Genomic DNA, 24,349 nt, shown 5'->3' with positions numbered 1-24,349 from the left:
CCAGTATCGTGCATCAAACCTGGACTGGCGACTCGTTTCATACATGATATTATACATGTTTCAATGCCATTCTCCCAAATCTCCCCACCCTCTCCCTCTCCCACAGAGTCCATAAGACTGATCTATACATCAGTGTCTCTTTTGCTGTCTCGTACACAGGGTTATTGTTATCATCTTTCTAAATTCCATATATATGCGTTAGTATACTGTATTGGTGTTTTTCTTTCTGGCTTACTTCACTCTGTATAATAGGTTCCAGTTTAATCCATCTCATTAGAACTGATTCAAATGTATTCTTTTTAATGGCTGAGTAATACTCCATTGTGTATATGTACCACAGCTTTCTTATCCATTCATCTGCTGATGGGCATCTAGGTTGCTTCCATGTCCTGGCTATTATAAACAGTGCTGCGATGAACATTGGGGTACTCGTGTCTTTCCCTTCTGGTTTCCTCAGTGTGTATGCCCAGCAGTGGGATTGCTGGATCATAAGGCAGTTCTATTTCCAGTTTTTTAAGGAATCTCTACACTGTTCTCCATAGTGGCTGTACTAGTTTGCATTCCCACCGACAGTGCAAGAGAGTTCCCTTTTCTCCACACCCTCTCCAGCATTTATTGCTTGTAGACTTTTGGATCGCAGCCATTCTGACTGGCATGAAATGGTACCTCATAGTGGTTTTGATTTGCATTTCTCTGATAATGAGTGATGTTTATTAAAATTATTCATTATTTCCTGGTGGTATTTGCCGAAGAAGGCAATGGCACCCCACTCCAGTACTCTTGCCTGGAAAATCCCATGGACGGAGGAGCCTGGTGGGCTGCAGTCCATGGGGTCAGGAAGAGTGGGACATGACTGAAGCGACTCAGCAGCAGCAGCAGTGGTATTTGCATATAAGGGTAGATATATTCTAAAGTATACAGATCAGTTTTCACATTTTTTTCCTCTAGAATTCTTTAAAAATATGATAGAAAAACTGAATATAGATCAGAAACTCCATTGCATTAAAACCAGGAAGAATTAATAGGGAAGAGTTTCCTTTCTTAATCAAAAAGCTTTCAGTCCTGTTAGAAGCACTTGAAAACCCTTACCATCAAGAAGGGCATGAAATCTCAAGTGTTCCTGGAGGATATTTTAGCACTCCAAAGGAGAAAGTAAGTCTGACTACATTTTTATGTTCCCTCTGTCCTTAAGTCTCCAGGGGCTTGAGGATGGCTGCTGATGAACCAGCTTCACTGCTTACCCTTGGATCAATCATGTTTGCTTAAAGCCAAGGCACCAAAGAAAGCCGAGGAAGATTGTACTCAAGTCATCTGTTTTTAATTACATTTCGCTCTATTCCAGCCTCTCCAGCATCTGCTTTCCCTGGAATATGCCAGAAACATTCCCATCTCAAAGACTTTGCATGGGCCAGTCATTCTATAGGAAACATGCTACATCCAGAAATCCTCATGGGTCAGTCCCTCTCTGCCTCCAGATCTTCACTCAAATGTCCCGCAGTAGAGCCTACTCTGACCACCCTATTTTTTTTTAATTTTTATTTTTTTCTTAATGTTTTCTTTATTATTCCTAAATAATCTATCAGGCCATCAATAACCAAAGCCCAAATCCTGGATGTGTATATTTCTGTATTCATTATATAGAATATTAACTATCTTTCAATGTGAAACACCCACCCCCCACACACCTCCTTGTTGTTTAAAAGTCATGTCTCATGGCCAGAAAAATGTTATTAAATTTTACATCTTTAACTTGCAGTGTCCGTAAGGAGTAGATTGGAAGCTTCAGACTTCTGACCCCCTAGTCCACATTCCTGCATTCTCAGGTATGAGGGCAACTCCTGGAAGCCCTCACCAGGCCCCTCCAGCCCTGGCCCAGCTGGAGTAAGGGTGGCAGAGGTAAGGAGGGTGGGGGAGGCTCTGCAGCCCCACCTGCAAAGGACACACTCAGTGGGGCTGGGGAACCCCGGCCTCTGCACTGAGCCGCAAGCGCTGGCCTCTCAGCCCCAGGGGAGGGAGGCCAGAAGCTGTAGAAGCATTTTCCTGCTGCTTCTGGCAAGTGACCACCCTGTTTAAAATATGCCACCTCCAACACCTCCCCAGCATGCACATCATTTACCCTGCTTTATTTTTCCATTTAACACTTATCTCCTGAAAAGTAAAGTGAAAGTGTTAGTTGCTCAGTCGTGTCTGACTCTTTGTGATCCCATGGACCACCAGGCTCCTTTGTCCATGGAATTCTCCAGGCAAGAATACTGGAGTGGTTTGCCATTCCCTTCTCCAGGGCTTCTTCCCAGCCCAGGGATCAAACCCAGGTTTCCTGCATTTCGGGCAGATTCTTTATCATCTGAGCCACCAAATATCCTATATTATTTATGTACTTTATTATGATGTGATCAGTAGCCTTCTGTTACTTGGTGAACCCACAGTGCCCAAAAGTGTCTCATACAGAGTAGGTTCTTAATATTTATTGAATGAGTGAAAGACCAATCAAATTTCCATTAAAAAAGGAAATATAAACATAAGGGCTATTGTTGAATTTTACAATAGTAATGCCTTAGTCAGTTGTGTCATGGTTTCAGGCAATAGATTTTAAACTTTTTGAGATCCCCTAGGTAAAGCCTGAATGCATTGCTGTCTTTTCCAGTGTCATGCCCTCTTAAAGAATCTTTAGTCCAGTAGTCTGAAAGTGAGCAGTTCGGATTAGGCCATGATGACCTGATAATGTCATGTGACTAATAATATTAAAATGAGGCTAGTGTAGCTGATGTTTAAATTTTATTTGAAAATTTAATGAATTTAAATGGTCTCATGTGGTTAGTGGCTACTATATTGGACAGTGCTGGTATGGACTGTGCCTGTGTTATAAGTTAGAGTGGGCAACATCTTTGTATCTAAAAGTAATCCAGCCAAAGTTACTCTCATCTTTGATTCAGAAAAAAGTTTTCAAAAAAAAAAAAAATACAAATTCAGAGATGTATGAAAGACAAAAGTTAAAAGCATTTCAGTTGTAGAAGAGGGCTGAAATTTTAGCATACAAAACTTTAGTGTACTGTAGCCCTCTTTACTACTCATTTTTAAACATTTTTTAAAATCTAAAAATATTCTAAAAAATCTGCTTTTGGAATGTAATGTATAAGCATTTAAATCTGCCTGTCCACTCTTCTTATTGTATTTAAATGTTAATTCATAAGATTGGGACATAGTCCAAAATTCATATAAATGAAAACCTGTTGGCACAGATTAATAAAAATAATTAAAACCAGGTCTGGACAGAGGTAAAGATTTGACAAACTAAAGCAAGATGTATCTAATCTCTTAAGTGCTCTAAACTCTAATGTAGAATCCCTTCAAATTTTAGAAGTTGTCCCGTAGAGGAGGTTAACTTGATGTATGCTGGTTTGTCTTATGAGTCAAGACAAATCACAGAGTAAAATAATAAATGTAAAGTCTAGGGAATAAAGTTCTAATGTAATGATTATGAAAGAAGAGCTCAGGTCATTCTTCTCTACAATATCACATTTTGCAGGTACTTTGTGAGTGTATATAGCAATAGATACTAAATGGGTCAGCTACCTTGATATATGTTAAATGACACCAGGAAAGTAGTTCCTATTACTAAAATTGATTGGATTCCATTATGTTTTAATGTCTTCCTAATTTAAAGCTCTAAAACATGTAATACATCTTGTCAGGTGCTTCTGACACACTCATACCTGCTGTACATGGAACAACCCCATACTACTAATCACCTAGCCAACGTATCATTTTGGGTTTTATAACATTTTATAAAATTTCAAACAGAATATGTTTCACCCCTCTAGCCTAAAAATGTTTTGATTGTTTTAACCAAACTTTCACCATTTTATAGAACACACAATATTGATTATGAGAAATTTTCCATTGCCTGTGCCCCTGGAAGGTAGCAGAGCCACAGATGATCTAAAACAGAGTCTTAAAGCTCTTTTAATGTTAACCCAAATCACTGGTATTTGACTTGGGACGCATTTTGTTTTTTAACCTCTTCACAACTGCATTATTCTTAGACTGATACGAAATTATTTGTGGCCGAGAAACTTGTCAAGTGTCAGGACTAAGGGAGTTTGGAATTGCAAGTGGGAAATAAAATGACAGATGATTTAAAGTATGCTTATCAGCCCATCATCAGTAGCACTCTCTATGAACTGTATACAGGAGGCTGCTGTCTCTTCGATAGATTTTGACCAGCCACCAAGGTTTCCAGCAAAGTAAGGAAGGATGCTAGCAGAAATCTGGTTAAAGTAAGATACCTGTTTCAAGAAAACAAAGTGAAACAAAACAATTTTAATTTCTTATTCATTGGAGCTTTTTCAAGCAAGCATAACAGTCTTTTTGGTGTAGGGGAGGCTATGACCCCAGTCCCTTGGAAATGGATCTGAAAGGGTGACCTGAGGATTCCCTGGTGGGTGTGGGTGGATACACATTACAGAATTACAGTTAATTTAGCAAATCCAGGTAAACGGTTTCTCTGCATCTGTAGGAGAAAATTAATGTGCACATTTCATCGAACTTACGGTACACGAACTGCTGTCAGTAGCATGGATAAGAAATCCAGCACATTCGATTTCACTTCTGACATACTGTGGAGAAGGTGGGACTGACGGCAGAATAACCGACCTCACTGCCACCACGTAAGTGTGACTGAAAGACAAAAGGACATTTTCCAAGCTCTTGAGAGAAACGAAGAACAGTGAATGAAACAGCAAATGGTGAAGAAAAGTAAATTCCTACAGTTAATGCAACTCGTTTATATAGAAGTAAAACTATGAAGACCCAGATATTTTACATGAGTGATATGCATAAAAAACATTCTCTATGGCTAAATTCAAGTATAGGAAATAGTAATAAGGGCCATAGATATTTTCTGCCTAAAAATTACGTATGCTTTGCATAACTCTGCAGAGCTGTAGTCAGACTCCAAACTTGTGTGTGTGTATGCTCTAATGGGTTGTTATTTCAGTCTTGTCCACTATTTTAATGGAAAAAATAATACCATTGTATTAAAGAACCTTCAAACAATAGGAACCCTGTACATTAGAAAACAGAAGTCATCCTTCAGTCTACCTTAACCAAGAGGACCACCAATAAAATTAACATTTTATTGTGACCCTCCAGATCTTTTTATAAATAACATTTATGTAAGCAAATGGGCATATTCATATTTTCAAATATGAATGTTTTTCATATTTTTCATATTCATATGTTTATATTCATAAATATAACCATTTTACAAATATTGGTCTATAATTTGATTTTTCATGTAGTGATAAATCTTTAGAGGTGTTTCCTGTATCAATACCTCTATAACTACTTCACCCTACTCCAGTACTGTTGCCTGGAAAATCCCATGGATGGTGGAGCCTGGTAGGCTGCAGTCCATGGGGTCGCTAAGAGTTGGACACAATTGAGCGACTTCACTTTCACTTTCCACTTTCATGCACTGGAGAAGGAAATGGCAACCTACTCCAGTGTTCTTGCCTGGAGAATCCCAGGGATGGGGGAGCCTGGTGGGCTGCCGTCTGTGGGGTCGCACAGGGTTGGACATGACTGAAGCGACTTAGCAGCAGCAGCAGCAGCATAACTACTTCATCCTTTTTAATGCTGGTATAGTATTCTGGGTCTTCCCTGGTGGCACAGAGGTTAAAGCGTCTGCCTGCAATGTGGGAGACCTGGGTTCGATCCCTGGGTCGGGAAGATCCCCTGGAGAAGGAAATGGCAACCCACTCCAATATTGTTGCCTGGAGAATCCCATGGACAGAGGAGCTTGGTGGGCTACAGTCCATGGGTTGCAAAGAATCTGACACGACTGAGCGATTTCACTTTCACTTTCATAGTATTCTGGTATAGTGTGGTTCTACTATAATTTATAAGAGAAAGCTTCAGTTTAGTTCTAATATCTTTTGCCATAGCAGATGATAATACACTGAACATCTATGTGTATTAATCCTATGTGGGCGGGATTTTTCTATAGGCCTGTTTTGACATCAGCAATAATGCTGACCAGTTCTAGAGGTAAACCATAACCACCCTGGAAGCTTCCATTTCTTATCCCTCTGAACACTTACTCTTGGGACCCTTCTCCTTAGAGCTTATTCTCTGAGAAGTCCAGTGCCCATGGAGAAGCCTGAACAGACACACTGATTGAAAGCTAGCCATTTTGGGTGTGTAGCACAGTACAGCCTTTGTAAATTCTGAACCAAAACCAACTCCTAGTGTTTTATTTGGCTCTCTTTGCATTTTTAGCAGTAATGGAACGCTTCAAAGCTTGGCTAAATATCAGTTTTACATGTGCACAGAATAAAAGGAAAGGGAACTGCTTTAGGAGTCCTCCATGGTGCTTTGCACATGGCTGGCACTTAAATAGTTTTTTTTTAATGATAAGTAAAGCCTCATCTAGAAAAAAATTTATATGAACATCATTCAAGACCAGAAATGATTATTCCATTGACTTCCTTATTTTCGTATCAACTTTTACTTTCTACTTTATACTATAAGACCTTGCTATAACACTTGAGTTACAAATACTCACCCATCTTCGAGCGGCCTTCTTCGTGAAACAAGTACTACCAAGTCTTTGGGTTTGTCATTATTCACCACAGGACAAGTGATATAATATATCTGATCATCTTCACTTACGCGGTCTATGACTTCACAGGACCTAGGTAAACAGAACCGTGACAGAAAGTCTACACTTTTCTACCTGGTAGAATAAGGCATGCCTTTCTTTTGTTTGTTTGGGTAACTTCATTATTGGTGTCTGTATTCACCCTTCTGTTCACATAACCAACTCTTCAAAGCCAGCATCATTTCTTAAAGTCTGTCTTTAGAGTTGTTTGGCCAGGAGGAATAATTCTGCCTGTGATAGAATGCTGGCCATCTGACGCTAAGGTCACTGCCTTCAACACTGCAGAGAAAGGCACTTTTCTTTTTTCCAGAACATTATTTTTCTCTAGGATCAATTAATATTAATCAATCAATTAACTTAATTAATTTAATATTTTGAAGACTAGCAAACTTTATGGACAATCCTTTGTGGGACTCTGAGGTAAAGGAATATGGTATATTGGGAAAGCACTAAGCTTGGAGTCAAACAACTTGCCTTTGAGTCCTAGAGTAGCTGTGTTGTGTTAGGCAAGTCACTTTTTTTTCATCCATAAAATGTAGATAATAATACCTATGGTGTATTGTATAGGTAATATGTAGATAATAATACCTATGGGCATAGGATCAAATGAAAATACCTAGCACAGTACCGGAATCAGATAGATGCAGAAAAAAAGTTAATGGAATTGGAATTCATTCATTCATTCCTCTATTCATTCACCTGGAATGTCAGGTGATGTAGAAAATAGTGGAGAGAAACATTTGAAAGAGCAGCAAAGGTTAGGCATTATTCTTGCTGAAAACTTTGTACTTATATCTACAGATACTGATGCAAGAAAATTGTGAAGTGTTTCTCTTCTCATGAAGTGTTTTCTAACGATAACATTAACTAGGATGCATCCTTCTGGCATCTATGTGAATATAACACATAAGCCTAGAGTTGTTTCACTTTCAGTTCAGTTCAGTTCAGTTCAGTCGCTCAGTTGTGTCCGACTCTTTGCAACCCCATGAATCGTAGCACACCAGGCTTCCCTGTCCATCACCAACTCCCGGAGTTCACTCAGACTCACGTCCATCGAGTCAGTGATGCCATCCAGCCATCTCATCCTCCGCTGTCCCCTTCTCCTCCTGCCCCCAATCCCTCCCAGCATCAGAGTCTTTTCCAATGAGTCAACTCTTTGCATGAGGTGGCCAAAGTACTGGAGTTTCAGTTTTAGCATCATTCCTTCCAAAGAAATCCCAGGGCTGATCTTCAGAATGGACTGGTTGGATCTCCTTGCAGTCCAAGGGGCTCTCAAGAGTCTTCAACACCACAGTTCAAAAGCATCAATTCTTCGGCACTCAGCCTTCTTTACAGTCCAACTCTCACGTCCATACATGACCACTGGAAAAACCATAGCCTTGACTAGACGAACCTTTGTTGGCAAAGTAATGTCTCTGCTTTTGAATATGCTATCTAGGTTGGTCATAACTTTCCTTCCAAGGAGTAAGCGTCTTTTAATTTCATGCCTGCAGTCACCATCTGCAGTGATTTTAGAGCCCCCAAAAATAAAGTCTGACACTGTTTCCATTGTTTCACTTTAGTGGTATTAAATTGTCTGTTATGGGCTGTTAATCATAGTGAGATTTAGACATTTAAGAGATGAATTTCTACCTATTCCAAATTAGGAAGTAAATGGTATTAATAATGCTGAATATAATAGGAAGCCCATCTTGCCAGTTCTTTCCGTAAAGCAAGGTGTCCCTAAGGCCTGAGCCCTGCAACCCAGGAACTGGAACTCCTTGGAGAAGGGAGTGTCACCCTGACAGTAGAGTTGACCAGGTGCACAGCTGTGCATTCCAGGAAAGGAGGGAGAGTGGAGAAGGTTGGACTAGGGATGTGGGAGACAGGAAGTAACAAGAGATGTAGGTTGACATCAGTGGGCCCTGATCAGACAGGGAAGGCAGGAAGGAGTCTACTTACACAGCTGCTTCTCCCAGCTTCTCACCAGGGAGTGCTGTTTCCCAGAATAAGAAGGGCTACCAAGTAAAGATCAAGAGTGGGAGGTACAATTTGATAATCAGTTCCTCAAGAGTAATTGATAATCACTTCCACAAGAGGAAGTCTCACTTCCTCATGAGACTATGTCTTAAAGTACAAGAGTGTGGAAATTTAGAGCCTGACAGACCTGGGTTCCAAATGAGGTCCCATTGCTTTACTGTCTGTGGAGTCTTGGCGAGTCTTGGGTTCTCTCTCCTGTTAAGTGGGAATAATATCAACCTTGAAGAGTTACTGGTAGGATTACAATAGATGTGGGAAAAGCATGTCAAGTAAATATAGATGAAAACTAGATGATCAGAATAATTTTTGTGCCTCTCCAACAGCTCCTGATACTGTGCTATAGCAAATACTCTTCAGTTAAAACAGTGGGTCATACACTGGGCGATGGAGATGGACTGCGGTGTGGGGTCATTTTTACATGATGTCAAGGTGGAATAAGAAAGTATTATAAATGTATTCTTACATGTAGTGGGGGTCCCACAAAGGTCGCTTGGTAAAGTTGGACAAGAGATGATAAACCAAGTATGCCGGTCTTTTCACATGCTTTTCAACCCAAACAGATAAACTATCATGTTCTTCCAGAGTATATATTTTTATCTAAAATAAAATAACCAAAAAAATAAATTACAAAAGGAAAATGGATATTTTTACATTAAGACCACAGCAGGATTGCACAAGCTAAAGCATCTTGGCACCTGGATAATTGTGAAGCCAATGATGGAAACTTCACTTTGAACATTTGGATGTCTAGAACTCAGACCAGGATGCTATACTCCTGTGTCATCTACACATTATGCTACTTGAGGGTAGGTTATTTAATTATTGGGCAGTTTTTCTCATGAAAAAGAAAGAGCTTTATCTCTTTCCCTATTTATCTCTTTGTGATATTTCCTTGCCTCTATCCAGGAATGACAAAAAATATCACCAGACTTCCAGGCAAGTCAGCGCTTCCTTTCCCCATAAGACCTTGGAGCCAAGGCTGCAGCCTAGCATTCCCAGGATGTCAGGTGTGCCTTCATTTGGGCTGAGCGGATCCAGGAAGTAAGCCCACACCTCTAGATCCAACTCAACCTCTCAACAGGACTGCTGACCCATATTGTTCCTTCAGCACCAAGCATTCTTTTTTTTTTTTTTTTGTGAATCACAAGGGTCACAAGGTCAGTTCCTGAGTGTCTAGTGCTTACTGTTCCTTAGAGAAGAGAAAGCTCGTCTTGGGGATTCATTTGACTTACACTTAAATATTAATGTACCCTTTGTTACTCTGAACTTTGCCTCTACTGTGTTTTCATCAATAATCAGAGATATATGTTCAGCTAAGAGCACATTTCTATCCTGCCCATTTACTCCATCTCTTTCAGGGTGCTTTGAAGGTAGTGTTGAAATTTGCCATCTTATAATCATTCCCATGGCAACAAGCAATGAGAAGACAGACAAACAGGGCTGAGACTTCACTGCAGGAATCAAGCAGATGGAAAAATCAGGCTTGGAGGGAGAAAACCTTTATTTAAACCCAAACATCTTTTAAGAGAATGAAGAAGTGAGACACTGACTAGAAGCAGCTTAGAAGGGTAAGAGGTGGCTATTTGATTGTGCCATTTCACCTCGCCAGCTGACCTCAGCACCAAGCCTGCAAAGGAGGGCATGATGTAGGCTGTGGGCACTTGTCAAACAGAAAGAGAACCATGAATGCAGCTCTAAGTTGAAGGCTGAGACTCAGCCCAGCCTAGACCTACCTACTTTTGCCCCCTATACTGCAGAAGTAGCAGGAGGTTCATTGATCCTGGTGTCCATGTGGCTCTTAGCCTGCCTGGTGGGGCTCTGCAGTCTCAGAGGAGTAAGAAGAGGTGGCCAGAGTGAATTCCACCACCTCAGTCAGATTCTGGCCTTGGGGCAACCACAGTAAACCTTGGTGAAACCAGGGTAGAGTGAGATGTAACAGTGGGCTGAGTACTTTTTAAGGGTTGAATTGTGTCCCACCCACCCCCCATTCATATGTTAAAGTCCTAACCCCCAGTAGCCCAGAATGTGACCTTATTTGGAAATAGGGTCATTGCAGGTGTAATAAGTTAAATGAGGTTCTACTACAGTAGTATGGGCCCCTAGTCCAGTGACTGGTGCCCTTATATAAAGGGGCAGTGTGGGCAAATACATGTACACACACACTAGGAGAACCCCATATGAAGATGAAGGCAGAGGTCAAGTGATGCATCGACTATCCAAGGAATGCTGAAGATTTCAGCAGAGTGCCGTAAGCTAGGGGAGAGACTTGCAATAGATCTTGCTTACTCCCCACAGAAGGAACCAGCATGACCGATACCTTTATCACAGACTTCTAGCTCCCATAACTGTGAGACACTCACTCTGGTACTGTTTTGGCAGCCTGAGAAAACTATCACAGCACTTCAGGAAGCTGCTCTCCAGGTTGGAGACACATGCTGCTGCTTCCTGTCCTGGAGACATAACAAACTTCACACTAAGTAGCCATCATTAAATTCTGCCCTTACAGAGCTCACTAGACTTAGCCAGTGTCAACTACAGTATTGGATGAATGGATGGCATTTTGATCCTTTCCCCAAAGGTAAAAGTAACAGAAAGTCCTTAACATTCTGCTGTCAGAGACAATGACACTGATGCAGACAAGGAAAGGCAGCAGTTGGTGTTGGTTCTCTTTAAACTCTACTATTTTAGGAAAGCCAACTTTTGCCTAGTGAGAAAATTCTCCAAGACCAACTCTCCAAGAAAATGAGTTTCCTTTCATGCTTAGAAGAATACAGGTTACATTCCATTTATCATCTCAAATGTTTTATCATTTGAGAATGAATTTCAATTCTATGAAATTTTATTCTATGAAATGAAGCTTAAAGTAGGTTCAAAATCTGCTGGAGCTTGGTAACGTTTTATTAATGATATATTTTTTCATTCTAATAAGATTCTGTTTAATGAGTTTAGATCTTATACAAATAGCACAAGTGGAAATAGCTCAGTTTTAGAGTTTTATACTATCAGTTGACAGATATGGTATTGAGACTGTATTGTGGGAAGGAGGACAAAACTGGCTTTTACAGAGGTATGGGGAGAGGGTCGAGTCCTTGGAGGTCGATTACCCACTGACTAGGGGGAGGGGACGTGGTCAGGTGCAGCTCTGGAGCCAGTCACTCCCCAGCTTCAATGAGAATAGATCTCCTCTGGTCTGTTTCCTATGGGTTTTGTCCTGTGTCAAGGGTTCTTGCCATTCTGTCTTCCTGTCCTCTCTCAGGTACTGCCTAAATAAAAAGCTACTCCTATCAGGCCAATCTCTCACCCATGCTAATTTCTACCAAGATGTGGCTCAAGCTACTCACTGCCTAAAAAGCCTCTTTTACCCCTCCAGCAATTTATCCTTATACTGTCTTCACGGAGGAAAGAATCGACTCTTCTCCAAAGTTGTCTTTAAACAACTATCTTCCCTGACTTTGAATTGCCTAAGAGCTGACCTTTGTAGTTTAAATACTAAATCTCTCTCTTGATTATAAACTACCTTAAAATTATCCTTCAGCTATGGTATGTGTATGTGTGATGCTTTCAAGATAGTCTAAGTACTTTTAAGATATTTTCAAGATAGACTATTAATATAAGCTCGTTTAAGATGAAGGCTCATCTTTTGCTCCTTGTATTAGTGCTATTATTAATTCCAACACTATACCTTGAAAATGAAATATGGATTAAAACAGTAAGTACTGCCCAACTTTCATTATGAATACCAGAAATTTTAGACTTTTGCCATCTATCAAAATTTATATCAAAATAAGTATAGATTTTTAAAACCCAAAATAAGTATAATTCTTAATAGTTGTGAAAATTTTTTCAGGTGAAAGGTAACAGAAAAAAATAAGCTATATTTTGAAATTAAAAGCATAATGGGTAAAGAGAGTTAAAAGCATAAAAGCTTTAAAAAGTGGGAGAGAAGAGGATAACCCAAAAAATAAAAAAATTAGATTTTTATCATAAATATAATCTGAAAAAAAGGAGGGCTTCAAATTCAACAGAGATAACATAAGAATGTTTCTTTAGTTATACAATGTTCTCTAGTAAGTAACTGTACAGAAAGTTAAGAATTAATTATTGGTGGCTCTCCTTAGACACTTGCAAATGCACATTTATTTGTTCAGGTTGTTGGGTTTTGGTCCAAACTCCAAAAAAATTGAAATTTTAATTTATATGACTTCACTGAGTATGTTCTCATCCTTCATTCCAGACATGAGTTTGTCTTTTTACTAAGCTGCTCAGTGAGTACTCAGATGCCAGCAATGATGCAAGAAACAGATTTCATGTTAATAAAAGAAAACAAGGTCTTGAGGCATCTTTTATAAAGGGTAAATGGAAGCAAGTAACTTTGTTATGTTAAACCTGTGTGTATCACTGAACCAAGCATAGATGGAAACCTAACTGGATCCAAAGAAAATAAGGAAGACCCTGAAAGGATTCAGAAGTGAGCACCAAGACATAGTAAAAGCAAACAACCAAAGCTAAAGCATGCGGAGGATGTCAAAGTCAGAGTTGAAAACAAGGAAGTAGTATCTGAATTTGTTTCTGTTTCAGGGTGAGTGGCCATGTAATTTATTCAAACTGGAACACCTGGGCATGGTTAATAATTATGATGGGGCAACCAGGACTGTCCCAGGAAAACCAGAACACATGGTAATCCTGTTTTAGAGGCTACTGTTTCAATGATGATGAAAAACAGTATGCACTGAAACGTGAGCAAAGACAAAGTGTCGGCATTACCGAGCATCCCCTGAACGCCAGCTAGTGCTATGTTCTGCGACTACAGTGATGAACAAAGTGGTCCTCAAAGAGCTTATGTTTAGTGTGGGCATCAGCTTCAAAGGGTCACCTGATATACCTCTGAAAGTAGATGAAATTCAAATGATACACATTTATTTAAATTTGATGACATGCAAAAGCATAGTAAAAGGTGCTGAGGTACAAAAAAGTCAGGATAAGGCTGCTTTCTTAAGATGTTTGTAATCTAGTTAAGGGAAGAGACTATTTGTAAAATTACTGTGTAAGACAAATATCAACTCAATGTGGCTATGGAGTAAGTGTCATGAGATAAGGCATAATTAATTGACAAGTTAATCATAAAGAAGTAATTGTTAAAGGAGTTCCTAAAGTGGTAATTTCCTTCAGTAGGAGATGACTGGCTTTATGGAGAAGCATTCGTCCTAGGTCTTGAAGACCAGGTAGGACTAGAGAAGAGAAGGAGAAAGAGATGGAATATGAGAACTAAGCTTGGAAGTAGGAATGTGTAGGGTGATTTGAAGGCCCTTAGATTAGCCCAGGTAGGGGAATAGAGACAGAGCTGGAAAGATACTTGACTCTTAAAAAAAAATTTTCCCCAAAGACTTTTTTACCTTTTAAAAAATTGAAATATAGTTCATTTATAATATTCTGTTAGTTTCAGGTATATAACATAGTGATTTAATATTTTTATAGATTACACTCCTATGTATATGACTATATATGAATATATATATAAGTGTATATTTATGCACTACATACCCAGTAGTAGAATTGCTGAATCATATGGTTGTTCTGCAGTATTTTCAGTTTTCTGAGGAACTGCTATACTGTTTTCCATAGTGGTTGTACCAGTCTACATTTCCACAAACAGTGTAATAGGGTTCCCTTTTCTCTGCATCTTCACCAATATTTATTTGTGGTCTTTTTGATGATAGGCATTCTGACAGGTGTAAAATGATAACTCATTGTGGTTTTGATTTGTATGTCTGATGATTAGGATTGTTGAGCATCTTTTTATTTGCCTGTTAGCCATCTGTATGTCTTTGGAAAACTATCTATTCAGGTCTTTGCCAATTTTTTAATTGGGTTGTTTGGTTTTCTTTTATTTCTTATATGTGAGCTGTTTATGTATTTTGGAGGTTAACCCCATATAGGTTATATCATTTGCAAATATTTTCTTCCATTCAGCAGGTTGTTTTTTTATTTTGTTGATGATTTCTCTTGCTGTGTGAAAATTTTTAAGCTTAATTAGGTCCTTTTTTTGTTGTTGTTTCTGTTTCCTTTGCTTAGAAGATAGATCCAAAAAAATATTGATATGATTTATGTTAAAGAGTATTTCATTTTAATGTATTTTCTGCTAGGAGTTTTATGGTTTCCACTCTTAGGTCTTTAATCTGAGGTTACTCCTACATACAGTTTGAGAAGATGTTTTAATTTCATCCTTTTACTACAGTTGCACAGTTTTCCCAGTGCCACTTATTGAAGAGACTTTTGCAATTGTATCTCCTTGCCCTCTTGTCATAAATTAATTGACCATGAATGCATGGGTTTATTTGGGGGCTCACTGTTTTGTCCCATTGTTATATGTGTCTGTTTTTGTGCCAGTACCATACTGTTTTGATTACTGTAGCTTTGTAATGTATTCTGAAAGCAGGGTGTATGATATCTCCAACTTTGTTCTTTTCTTCTCAGGATTGATTTGGCTATTTGGGGTCTTTTGTGGTTCCATACAAATTTTAGGATTATTTGTTCTATTTCTCTGAAAAATGTCATGGGTATTTGGGCAGCGTTTGTATTAAATCTGCAGATTATTTTTGATAGTATGGTCATTTTAACAATATTAATTCTTCCAGTCCATGAACACTGTATTTTTCCATTTCTTTATATCTTTATTTCTTTATATCAAATTTTTCAGTGTTTTATAGTTTTCAGAGACTATGTTTTTCACCTGTTTAATTAAGTTTATTTCTAGGTTTTTTATTCTTTGTTATGTGACTTTAATGGGTTGTTTTCTTGATTTTTCATTCTGATAGTTCATTATTTGAGTACAGCAAAGATTATTAGTATTAGTCTTGTATCTGTATTAATGTAATCTGTATATTAGTCTTGTATACTGCAACTTTTCCTGAATTCATTTGTTAGTTCCAATAGTTACTTTGTTGGAGACCTTAGGGTTTTCTTTATGTAGTATCATGTCTGAAACAAGAGATAGTTTTACTTCTTCCCTTCCAATTTGAATGTCTTTTATTTCTTTTTCTTGTCTAGTTGCTGTGGCTAGAATTTCCAATAGTAGGTTAAATAAATGGTGTCTTATTCCTGACTTTAGAGGAAAAGCTTTTACCTTTTTATTATTGAGTATGATGTTAGCTTTAATTTTATCATATATGATCTGTATTATATTGAAATATGTTCCTTTCATACCAATTTGGATGAGAGTTATTGTCATGAATGGATGTTGAATTTTGTCAGATGCTTTTTATCCATTTATTGAGATGATCATATTATTTTTATCTTTCCTGTTGTTAATGTGGTATATCACATTGACTCATTTGTAAATATTAAACCATTTTGTATCCCTAGAATAAATCCCATTTAATCCTGATGTATGATCCCTTTTTTATATATTTTTGGATTCAGCTTGCTAATATTTTGTTGAGGATTTTTACATTTATATTCATCAGAAATACTGGCCTGTAATTTTCTCTTTTTTGAGTGTCTCGGTCTGATTTTGGTGTCAGAGTAACAATAGCCTTATAGAATGAATTTGGGAGTGTTCCCTTCAATTTATTTTGAGAATGCTAGGTATTACCTCTTTGTTGTATGTTTGATAGAATTCCCTATTCCAGTCCTGAATTTTTATTTGCCTTAGTTGAGAACTGCAGTGGAGCAGAGCCGTGGGAGGTTTCAGTCTGCATCCTTTGCCTTGTTCCCAGGAATAAGGAAGCATTGATTCCTTTAAGAGTAGAGTTTAGGTTTCTTATACAGCCCTTCTGTTAGTCCCACTGGTTTTAAAACCAGCTAAGGGTACTCCTTCTCTCAGGGTGAGAACTCAGGGCTGGAGTGTCCTCTCCTAGGGACGCAGGTCCTGACCTGATGGCGTTTTTTCTCTTCCTACCTGACTCTGTGTGGATCTTTCTTTATAGCCATAGTTGTTGTATAAGAGTCTTCCTGCCACTCTCCAGTTTGTTTTCAGTGTTGTGAATTGCTCCACATATAGATGCATTTTTGATGTGTTCATAGGGTGACTCGGTGTCCTTGTACTCTGCCATCTTGATCTCCATCTTTTACCTTCTTGAAAGCAGCATTAGAAGTAGCAGAACAACCTCTACCATGACAACTTTCATTCATGATGGGCAGTGAGTTGTATGTATACCTGAATGCCTCCTACCTTTTCCACAGCACTGGTAACCTCCCATCCACTTTTGGTTGCCAGGCTTTTGAGAGCCTCCACATTGCCATTACTCAAGGATACCTAAAGTATAAATAATTGAAAAGCTATGAGTTCAGTGCACAGATATGTGATCAAATATTTTCTGCTTAGAAAATGGATACTGTTAGAGCCAAAGTGATGATGTTGAAGTTAGAACTAAGTTATACAAACATAATTTCTGTCTCAGACTCTTAATTCAGAATTCAGATAAATCATGTGAGTCCTATATGCTTAGGAAATTAGTATCATTTTAATTGATATCCTAAGTAAACACAAGAATAACCTTCAGTGTGACTAGTAATCAATGTATAATAAGTAAATTTGGATTTCCCTTTACATTTCATGGTCAAAACATTAAAATGACTAATACTTTTTTGTTGAGAAGGCGTGTCATTCAGCACAGACCATGATGAGACACTAGATCTCAACGTCCTATGTTGTTTGAATGCATTTGATGCAGATCAACCAGAGTCTGTAACTCAGTAACTATGTAGATAATTCAAACAAGGCAGTGAAGCAGCTGGCTGATGACTAGTTACTCATAGATTGGTTTTGTTTCATTTTGAGATGACAGCTTGCTATAATTCACCTCTACATCTAACCTGTGTAGGCACAACATGAGTCAGTTAAATGAGGGGGTTCCCGTTTTTGTAATGAAGCGATTTTTACATGAAGAACTTCAGATCATAAAACTGTCACCTGGTTGCCAATATCCCAGTATATGCAAAGTGGAACTTCTTCTTTGTGGGAAATGACATATTTTCTGGAAAAAAATGAAAATATTAAATAATAGTTTTCTTCCCTGTATCTAGCACATAGCAATAACTGTGACACTTTCTTCAAGTGAAATCAGCAGTTACAAAAAGCTGCCTTTACTGGTGGAACAATCAGGAAGAACAATTTTCATCACAGTAGCATCCACACTCAAAAAATATCAAACCTTCTCTTTTTATATTATGTGGGAGTAGAGACCCAGAGAGGGCTCTTTGCTATGCAATTTGTCAGATAAGAGTCCATAAAATCTTATACCTGAGTCCCTTACCTGCCTAGGCGAATTCTCTTGCGTGCGAGAGCTCCACGATACCGTCGAAAATCATCCTTAAATAAATTTTAAAAAAAAGTAAAATCAATACATTCTTAATATTTCTGTGCTACAATCCTTAAGTCTGTCTCTCCTAAATCAGTTGAATAGGCTAACTGGGACAAGGAGTCTCTACGTGAACTATCTTCAGGTCAGAGTTGGCAGTAAGGCAGCTTATTCCACAAGACTTAATTCTGATGAATGTAGAGCAGCATAGAGAACTGGATATAAAGCGGGAAAAGAGAGTCAGAAATGAGACATGGAAGACATATGCTTCCACCAGCAGCATGTGGCTGAATAGATGTGGGGTCTTCAGGGCTTTCGCTGTTTAAATAAAAGACCAGAGTGATTTGGAAAAAGAGGAAAAGGATCATTTTACTTTGTGAGGCAAAAAAGAAAGAAAAGCAAAGGGGAATGGACGTGGAGGTTGTTGCCAATGCAGGAAAAGATTCTGGGTGGAGCTCTGTACCACAGCTTCACCTAGAATAAGTGATCTGATTACTGAACTGCATGTGCTAATAACTGACCTTTGACATGGGTTTGATTTTGGGAAATGTGATCAGTTCTTCCTTATCATCGACAGCATTATAAATGAGAAAAGCACTGTTGATGTGACGGCCCCGGCTCTTAGACCACTCCTGGCAGTCAAAGGCCTCCACGCGCACTCCAACTTCAACACTGCAGAAGGGCAAGAAGGGCAGTGGGCAGAGAGCCTGAGCATGCTAGGCCTCCCCCGCCCACCACCCCACCAGCTCCTCCAGGCAAGGAAGAGAAGGAGGACCCTGTGTTGTTTCTTTGTTGTCCGCTAATCTACACAGCAGTTAACATCCATTTCATCAAGTCGATCGATCTTATGTACAGGCTCCTGGGAGCATGTCTGCTTTACTTTCCCACTTTCAAGTAGTAAAAGAAGGCCAGTGGAACCTTATATACATTCATGAATAAATTTTGGTAATGGGGGGGTAGGGTGTTAAATTATGCCAAAGTCAAGTTTTCTCTCCTAAAACGATAGTTCTATAATTTAAAAGCATCAAACACTGAAGTTGGATAGGAAATACAGATGTTCCTTTTTACATTTAAAAAGAAAAAAATACCAAGTTAAATCTTTCTTTGTGTGTCAAGAATAATAAAAATAACTGAAAGTGTTTTGGGCTTCATGGTAATAAATGACAGGTCCATTATGAGTTGTTGACCATATGGGATCCTTCTGAGAGTGAAAGGAAGAATTAATGATTATGAAACACACAAACCAAGACCATCCTGGATCAAGTGGGAAATATAGTCAACCTTATTATGAGATAAAAACCAACTTATCATAACAGTGTAAGGAGGCCTCAGTGGAACAGAGGATTAATATGTATGTCAATAGATTTTGAACATGAAATTTCAAAAAAAATTAGGAGGAATGTGGTTATTTTAAAGTATTCCCTATACTCACCTCCAGGTTGAGATAAAACAAAGAACATTGCTTATGTGCAAGTTTGAATTCATTTTCTAGCAATCTAAGAGCACCAGGTGCTTGAGAAATTTGTATGCAGGTCAGGAAGCAACAGTTAGAACTGGACATGGAACAACAGACTGGTTCCAAATAGGAAAAGGAGATCGTCAAGGCTGTATATTGTCACCCTGCTTATTTAACTTGTATGCAGAGTACATCATGAGAAACACTGGGCTGGAAGAAGCACAAGCTGGAATCAAAATTGCCGGGAGAAATATCAATAACCTCAGATATGCAGATGACACCACCCTTATGGCAGAAAGTGAAGAGGAACTAAAAAGTCTCTTGATGAAGGTGAAAGAGGAGAGTGAAAAAGTTGGCTTAAAACTCAACATTCAGAAAACGAAGATCATGGCATCTGGTCCCACCACTTCATGGGAAATAGATGGGGAAACAGTGGAAATGGTGTCAGACTTTATTTTTTTGGGCTCCAAAATCACTGCAGATGGTGACTGCAGCCGTGAAATTAAAAGACGCTTACTCCTTGGAAGGAAAGTTATGACCAACCTAGATAGCATATTCAAAAGCAGAGACATTTGCCAACAAAGGTCTGTCTAGTCAAGGCTATGGTTTTTCCTGTGGTCATGTATGGATGTGAGAGTTGGACTGTGAAGAAAGCTGAGCGCCGAAGCTTGATGCTTTTGAACTGTGGTGTTGGAGAAGACTCCTGAGAGTCCCTTGGACTGCAAGGAGATCCAACCAGTCCATTCTGAAGGAGATCAGCCCTGGGATTTCTTTGGAAGGAATGATGCTAAAGCTGAAACTCCAGTACTTTGGCTACCTCATGCAAAGAGTTGACTCATTGGAAAAGACCCTGATGCTGGGAGGGGTTGGGGGCAGGAGGAGAAAGGGACGACAGAGGATGAGATGGCTGGATGGCATCACTGACTCGATGGACGTGAGTCTGGGTGAACTCCGGGAGTTGGTGATGGACAGGGAGGCCTGGCATGCTGCGATTCATGGGGTCGCAGAGAGTCGGACACAACTGAGCGACTGAACTGAACTGAAGAGCACCAGACATGCTTTACCAGGTCTGAAATGTGTTGTTGACAATGGCGTTGAAGACAAGACGGTCTCCAACTGTAGATGGTCCCCTGAACTTAAACATGTCCACAGACTTCAGAACAGGATGGGCTCGACACAGGCGGCTGGTGAAACAAAGGGAAGGAGAGAGAGAGAGAAGAAAGTCGTCATTCTCAGAAATGTTTTCAGGAGCTACTGCTTTGCTTAATGGATGCAATAGACCTGTGTTTGGGGTGCTTTCTAATGAACATCTCTTTTAGCCCAAGAGGGTAATAAATAACTAGATTGTGTGTGTCGAGAGTGGTCCTGTGACATTATCTGCAAATATTTTAGGAAATACAGTGTCCCAGTCTGTGGGTGGCTTTCCCAAGATGCTGGTGCTTCTGCTCTTGTGGCGACAGTCCTGTTCTTGTTTTGTGCCCTATGGAAGTATCTCCAAAAACCAGACACCTGTCTTTGGTTCTGATTTCAGAGTTTCATTCCTCCGGACAGCTCAGGACTACAGTCACAGGAAGCTGTGACTCCCAGGTTGGCATGGGAAACAGTGAAGAGAACTTTCAGCTGATGACATTCACATGAGTTCCTTGGCTTCACTGTTACGTAAATTCACCCACATGTCCAAGACCAATTTTTCTTCCCCACAAAAAAAGTTACCTGCATTGCTGCACAAAGCCTGAAAGGCTGCAAGGTACACATTTTATAGTTTTTTGGTGTGCGAAGTTTTGAAAATCTATAACGAAAATTTGATCTCAGAAAGTTACTATAATTGTCTACATTTTAGATTCCTACTGTAGTCATTCGGTTACTGTACAGAATTCTGCTAACCATAAGTGAACAGATTCTGCCATAGTTAATTACATCGTAAGCCTTTATAGTAGAACAGGCTTAAATGTTTTATTGTCATTAAGAATGACAATGTTGTTTTAAAAACAAGCTCTTATATTTGTGCACAATTTTAGGATAACCACAGGTTTCTAATTATAGTCATAACTATAGACATATTAATAAATAAAATTCTTTTAATTTTGGGAAAATAAGACCTTAACAATTTTCAGTGGTTACAAAAATTGTCAGAAGGGCAGATCCTGTTCAAATGCATTTTCAGAGACTACAGTGTTCTTTAAAGCTGCCCAGTTACCTACATGGCTCCATTAAGAATGAAATTACCCTTTTTGAAACTTAGCAACATTTAAAAGTACTTTTCCAAGTTCTTCCCTCTTTCTCATCATACTTTTCAATTAATCCTTTGGCCATAATGATTCTAACCAGCACCTTCAGAGGTCAGACCTAATTGTGAACCACCTTTTAAAAAGTTTGTATCTTGACTGTTTTTAAGTGTAATGGCTGTCTTCTATTTCTGTTTTCCATCTACTCTGTCATAACTATCTTTACAAGAGTTGCAAGGTCAACAGTCATAATTCAGAATAACTGTAAGAACTGTCATTTCCTTTTATTTCTGAACCAAGAATTTAAATGTTAACACTCAGGAAAGGACAGAATAATTCTCAGGTAAACAGGAAAATGACTGATCATTGTTTCAGTTTGATAAAAGGCAACATTGTTCTCTACTTGTTCCCTTGACTCACCCAGTAGCCAGTCTTAGACCCTTCTGCCTTCTCCCGACTAGTCTCAAGATCACAAACCAAAGGTTAAAACCAAGAACCTTGCAGAAATAGTAGCCACCGCCTCCATCCAAGCCATGATCTGGCCACCAAATGTATTTCCATGATGGTTTGCGTGGGGTGGGAGGACAAGTTCAATGCTCTGAACAGAGGTGCCCTTTGTGGAAACTGTTCCTTCCTCTTCATCACAAATGGGATCTGAAAGGCAGACATAAACAAAAATGGTAGAGTTAAATGTAGAACCTGAGGCTATAACCTTTCCTTCAACTCATGAGATTTTTAGAAAAATTATTTTTAATTTTTCTAAAAATTAAATATTATTAATTAAATAATAATACTTAGTTAAAAATTAAATATTATTACCCAAGACTTAAAACTCCCAAGGAAATGAATAGGTTTTATTTAACAGTGAATTGGGTAAGATAAGAAATCAGAAAGGGTGTTTTACAGACTGTATTCCAACCTATTTTATAAGTCAACTAGAATTTTGATCAAAAGAACAAGTAAGTTTAAATTTGAGTTGCTTCAGGTGGAGAAGGGGCAGATTACAGCAGGTTAGGGCAGAAAGAAATTGGGATTGACAGATATGTTATTGTCTTGATTGTGGTGATGGTTTCGTGGGAGTATGCATGTCTCAGCACCTATCAAGTATAACTTTAAATATGGGCCATTTATGGTATGTTAATAAAGTTAATGAAAAGAAAGGGATTTGAGCTTTAGGGGCCATGGACACTGAGAATCTGGAACAGTTTGCTGTAAACTTCTGAATGGGAATGTGGCCTCCCCTGGTGACTGCTTTGTAATGAAAGCAGTCACAAACAGAAAAGACACAATACATTGTTCTTCTTAGTGTCTTTCTGCCTCTTTTGAATCATATCTGCTTCATTTACTGACAAATTGGTTTTTCCTCTCAACAATGGAAAAATCATTTACTTTGGCTGCAAAGCAGTAAAATGTATTCAGTTATACTTCCTGCATCATCAAGTGAATCACCAGCTAGACTTAAATCTCACGTGCTGTTGTTGAGGAGATGGGGGAGGAATCACAGATCAGGGGTGCCATGCTGGTTGTACTCTTGGAGGCAGAGCTGAGCTGGCAGTGTGAGAACACAGATATGCCCAGCTGTTGCTGGTAACTGGGAATGGAGCCCTTCTTGGCACATTTATATGTAAATCAGCAGAGAAGTGTGGTTACAGAGATTTTAGTTCCATTTCCTAATGTAAATTTTATATTTTTAATTAACTGTCTTTTTCTTTTACTTTTCCCCCCCTGCATTTCACTGATCATTTCAGTCCCCTCCTTAAAAACATACAGTGACTTCCCCTTGGCCTATTGGAAAAGCCTGAATCATTCTTATGACGCCCAAGCCCTTCCTTTCTTATCTGGCCTATGCCTACCTCTCCAGCCCCAGCTAGTCTGAATGCCAGTAGCAACCCTTCTTCCCCCATCACATCTTTTCATAATCTCTCTCTCCCTCCCTTCCAGCCGCTCCAGCATTTTTCAGCTCCTATAACTAAAATGCCATCTTCAGCATCAGGGCATTTGTACATGGTCTCTCTCTGTAAGTAGCAGTCTCGCTGGCCACCACCACCTTCTTCCATTTACTGAAGAAGCAAAAAGCCCATCTCCGTTACCACTTCCTCGGGAAAGCCTTCTCTTGACCTCCACAGCTGACTCCACTGTTATGAGCTCCTGCTTGTGCCTTTCTTTCACAGTCACAATTTTATGTTTATTTGTGTGATCTTTCATTATCTGACCTCCTAGATCCTGAGCTCCTTTGGGTAAGGACTGATTTTTTAAAATCCTAATAGAATTCAGAATGTAGGTGCTCAGTCAGTATTTATTGAATGAATTAATGGATGGATGTATGAATAAACTTAACTTTGCTGATTTATTCCACATTCACAGTCCTTACTATCAACAGGATATTTTTAGGTAACAAAATGATTGTACTGATTCATACTTCTATTTTTTACAGTAGTTTCCCCAGCTCTTCATTTTCACTTAATTAGTATTGTGGATACTAATTAACTGAAATTAGTATTCTATACTAAATACTATAGTATTAGTATAGGATTCAGTTTTTCCAGTTGTGTGTGTGGGTGTGATATAGGGTCTCATGGTGGTTATAGTTTGCATTTCCCTGATTAATAATGAGGTCCAAAATCTTTTCAAATGCATATTAAACTTTCATGTTACCTCTTAATAAAATATCTATATTGTTTGCTTCAAA

General features: G+C 38.8%; 1 protein-coding gene across 3 annotated transcripts in view; it reads right to left on the bottom strand.

The window, feature by feature from the left end:
• Nucleotides 1-2,450: 2,450 nt before the first annotated feature.
• ACOT12 (acyl-CoA thioesterase 12) overlaps nucleotides 2,451-24,349 on the bottom strand; it is a 41,937-nt gene continuing 20,038 nt past the window's right edge. For all 3 annotated transcript variants that reach the window (XM_027545695.1, XM_027545697.1, XM_027545696.1), the window contains 10 exons: nucleotides 22,158-22,314; nucleotides 20,500-20,619; nucleotides 18,501-18,651; nucleotides 17,935-17,990; nucleotides 17,592-17,655; nucleotides 16,851-16,934; nucleotides 9,144-9,277; nucleotides 6,566-6,694; nucleotides 4,551-4,677; nucleotides 2,451-4,286 (listed from right to left, as the gene is read on the bottom strand). In XM_027545695.1, coding sequence (XP_027401496.1) covers nucleotides 4,137-4,286; nucleotides 4,551-4,677; nucleotides 6,566-6,694; nucleotides 9,144-9,277; nucleotides 16,851-16,934; nucleotides 17,592-17,655; nucleotides 17,935-17,990; nucleotides 18,501-18,651; nucleotides 20,500-20,619; nucleotides 22,158-22,314 — 1,172 coding nt within the window. In that variant the 3' untranslated portion in view covers nucleotides 2,451-4,136. The remainder of the gene's footprint in view (nucleotides 4,287-4,550; nucleotides 4,678-6,565; nucleotides 6,695-9,143; nucleotides 9,278-16,850; nucleotides 16,935-17,591; nucleotides 17,656-17,934; nucleotides 17,991-18,500; nucleotides 18,652-20,499; nucleotides 20,620-22,157; nucleotides 22,315-24,349) is intronic.

This window comes from Bos indicus x Bos taurus, chromosome 7, assembly GCF_003369695.1.
Source record: "Bos indicus x Bos taurus breed Angus x Brahman F1 hybrid chromosome 7, Bos_hybrid_MaternalHap_v2.0, whole genome shotgun sequence".
Lineage (NCBI taxonomy): Eukaryota > Metazoa > Chordata > Mammalia > Artiodactyla > Bovidae > Bos > Bos indicus x Bos taurus.
This window is presented reverse-complemented; position numbering and strand designations above follow the sequence as displayed.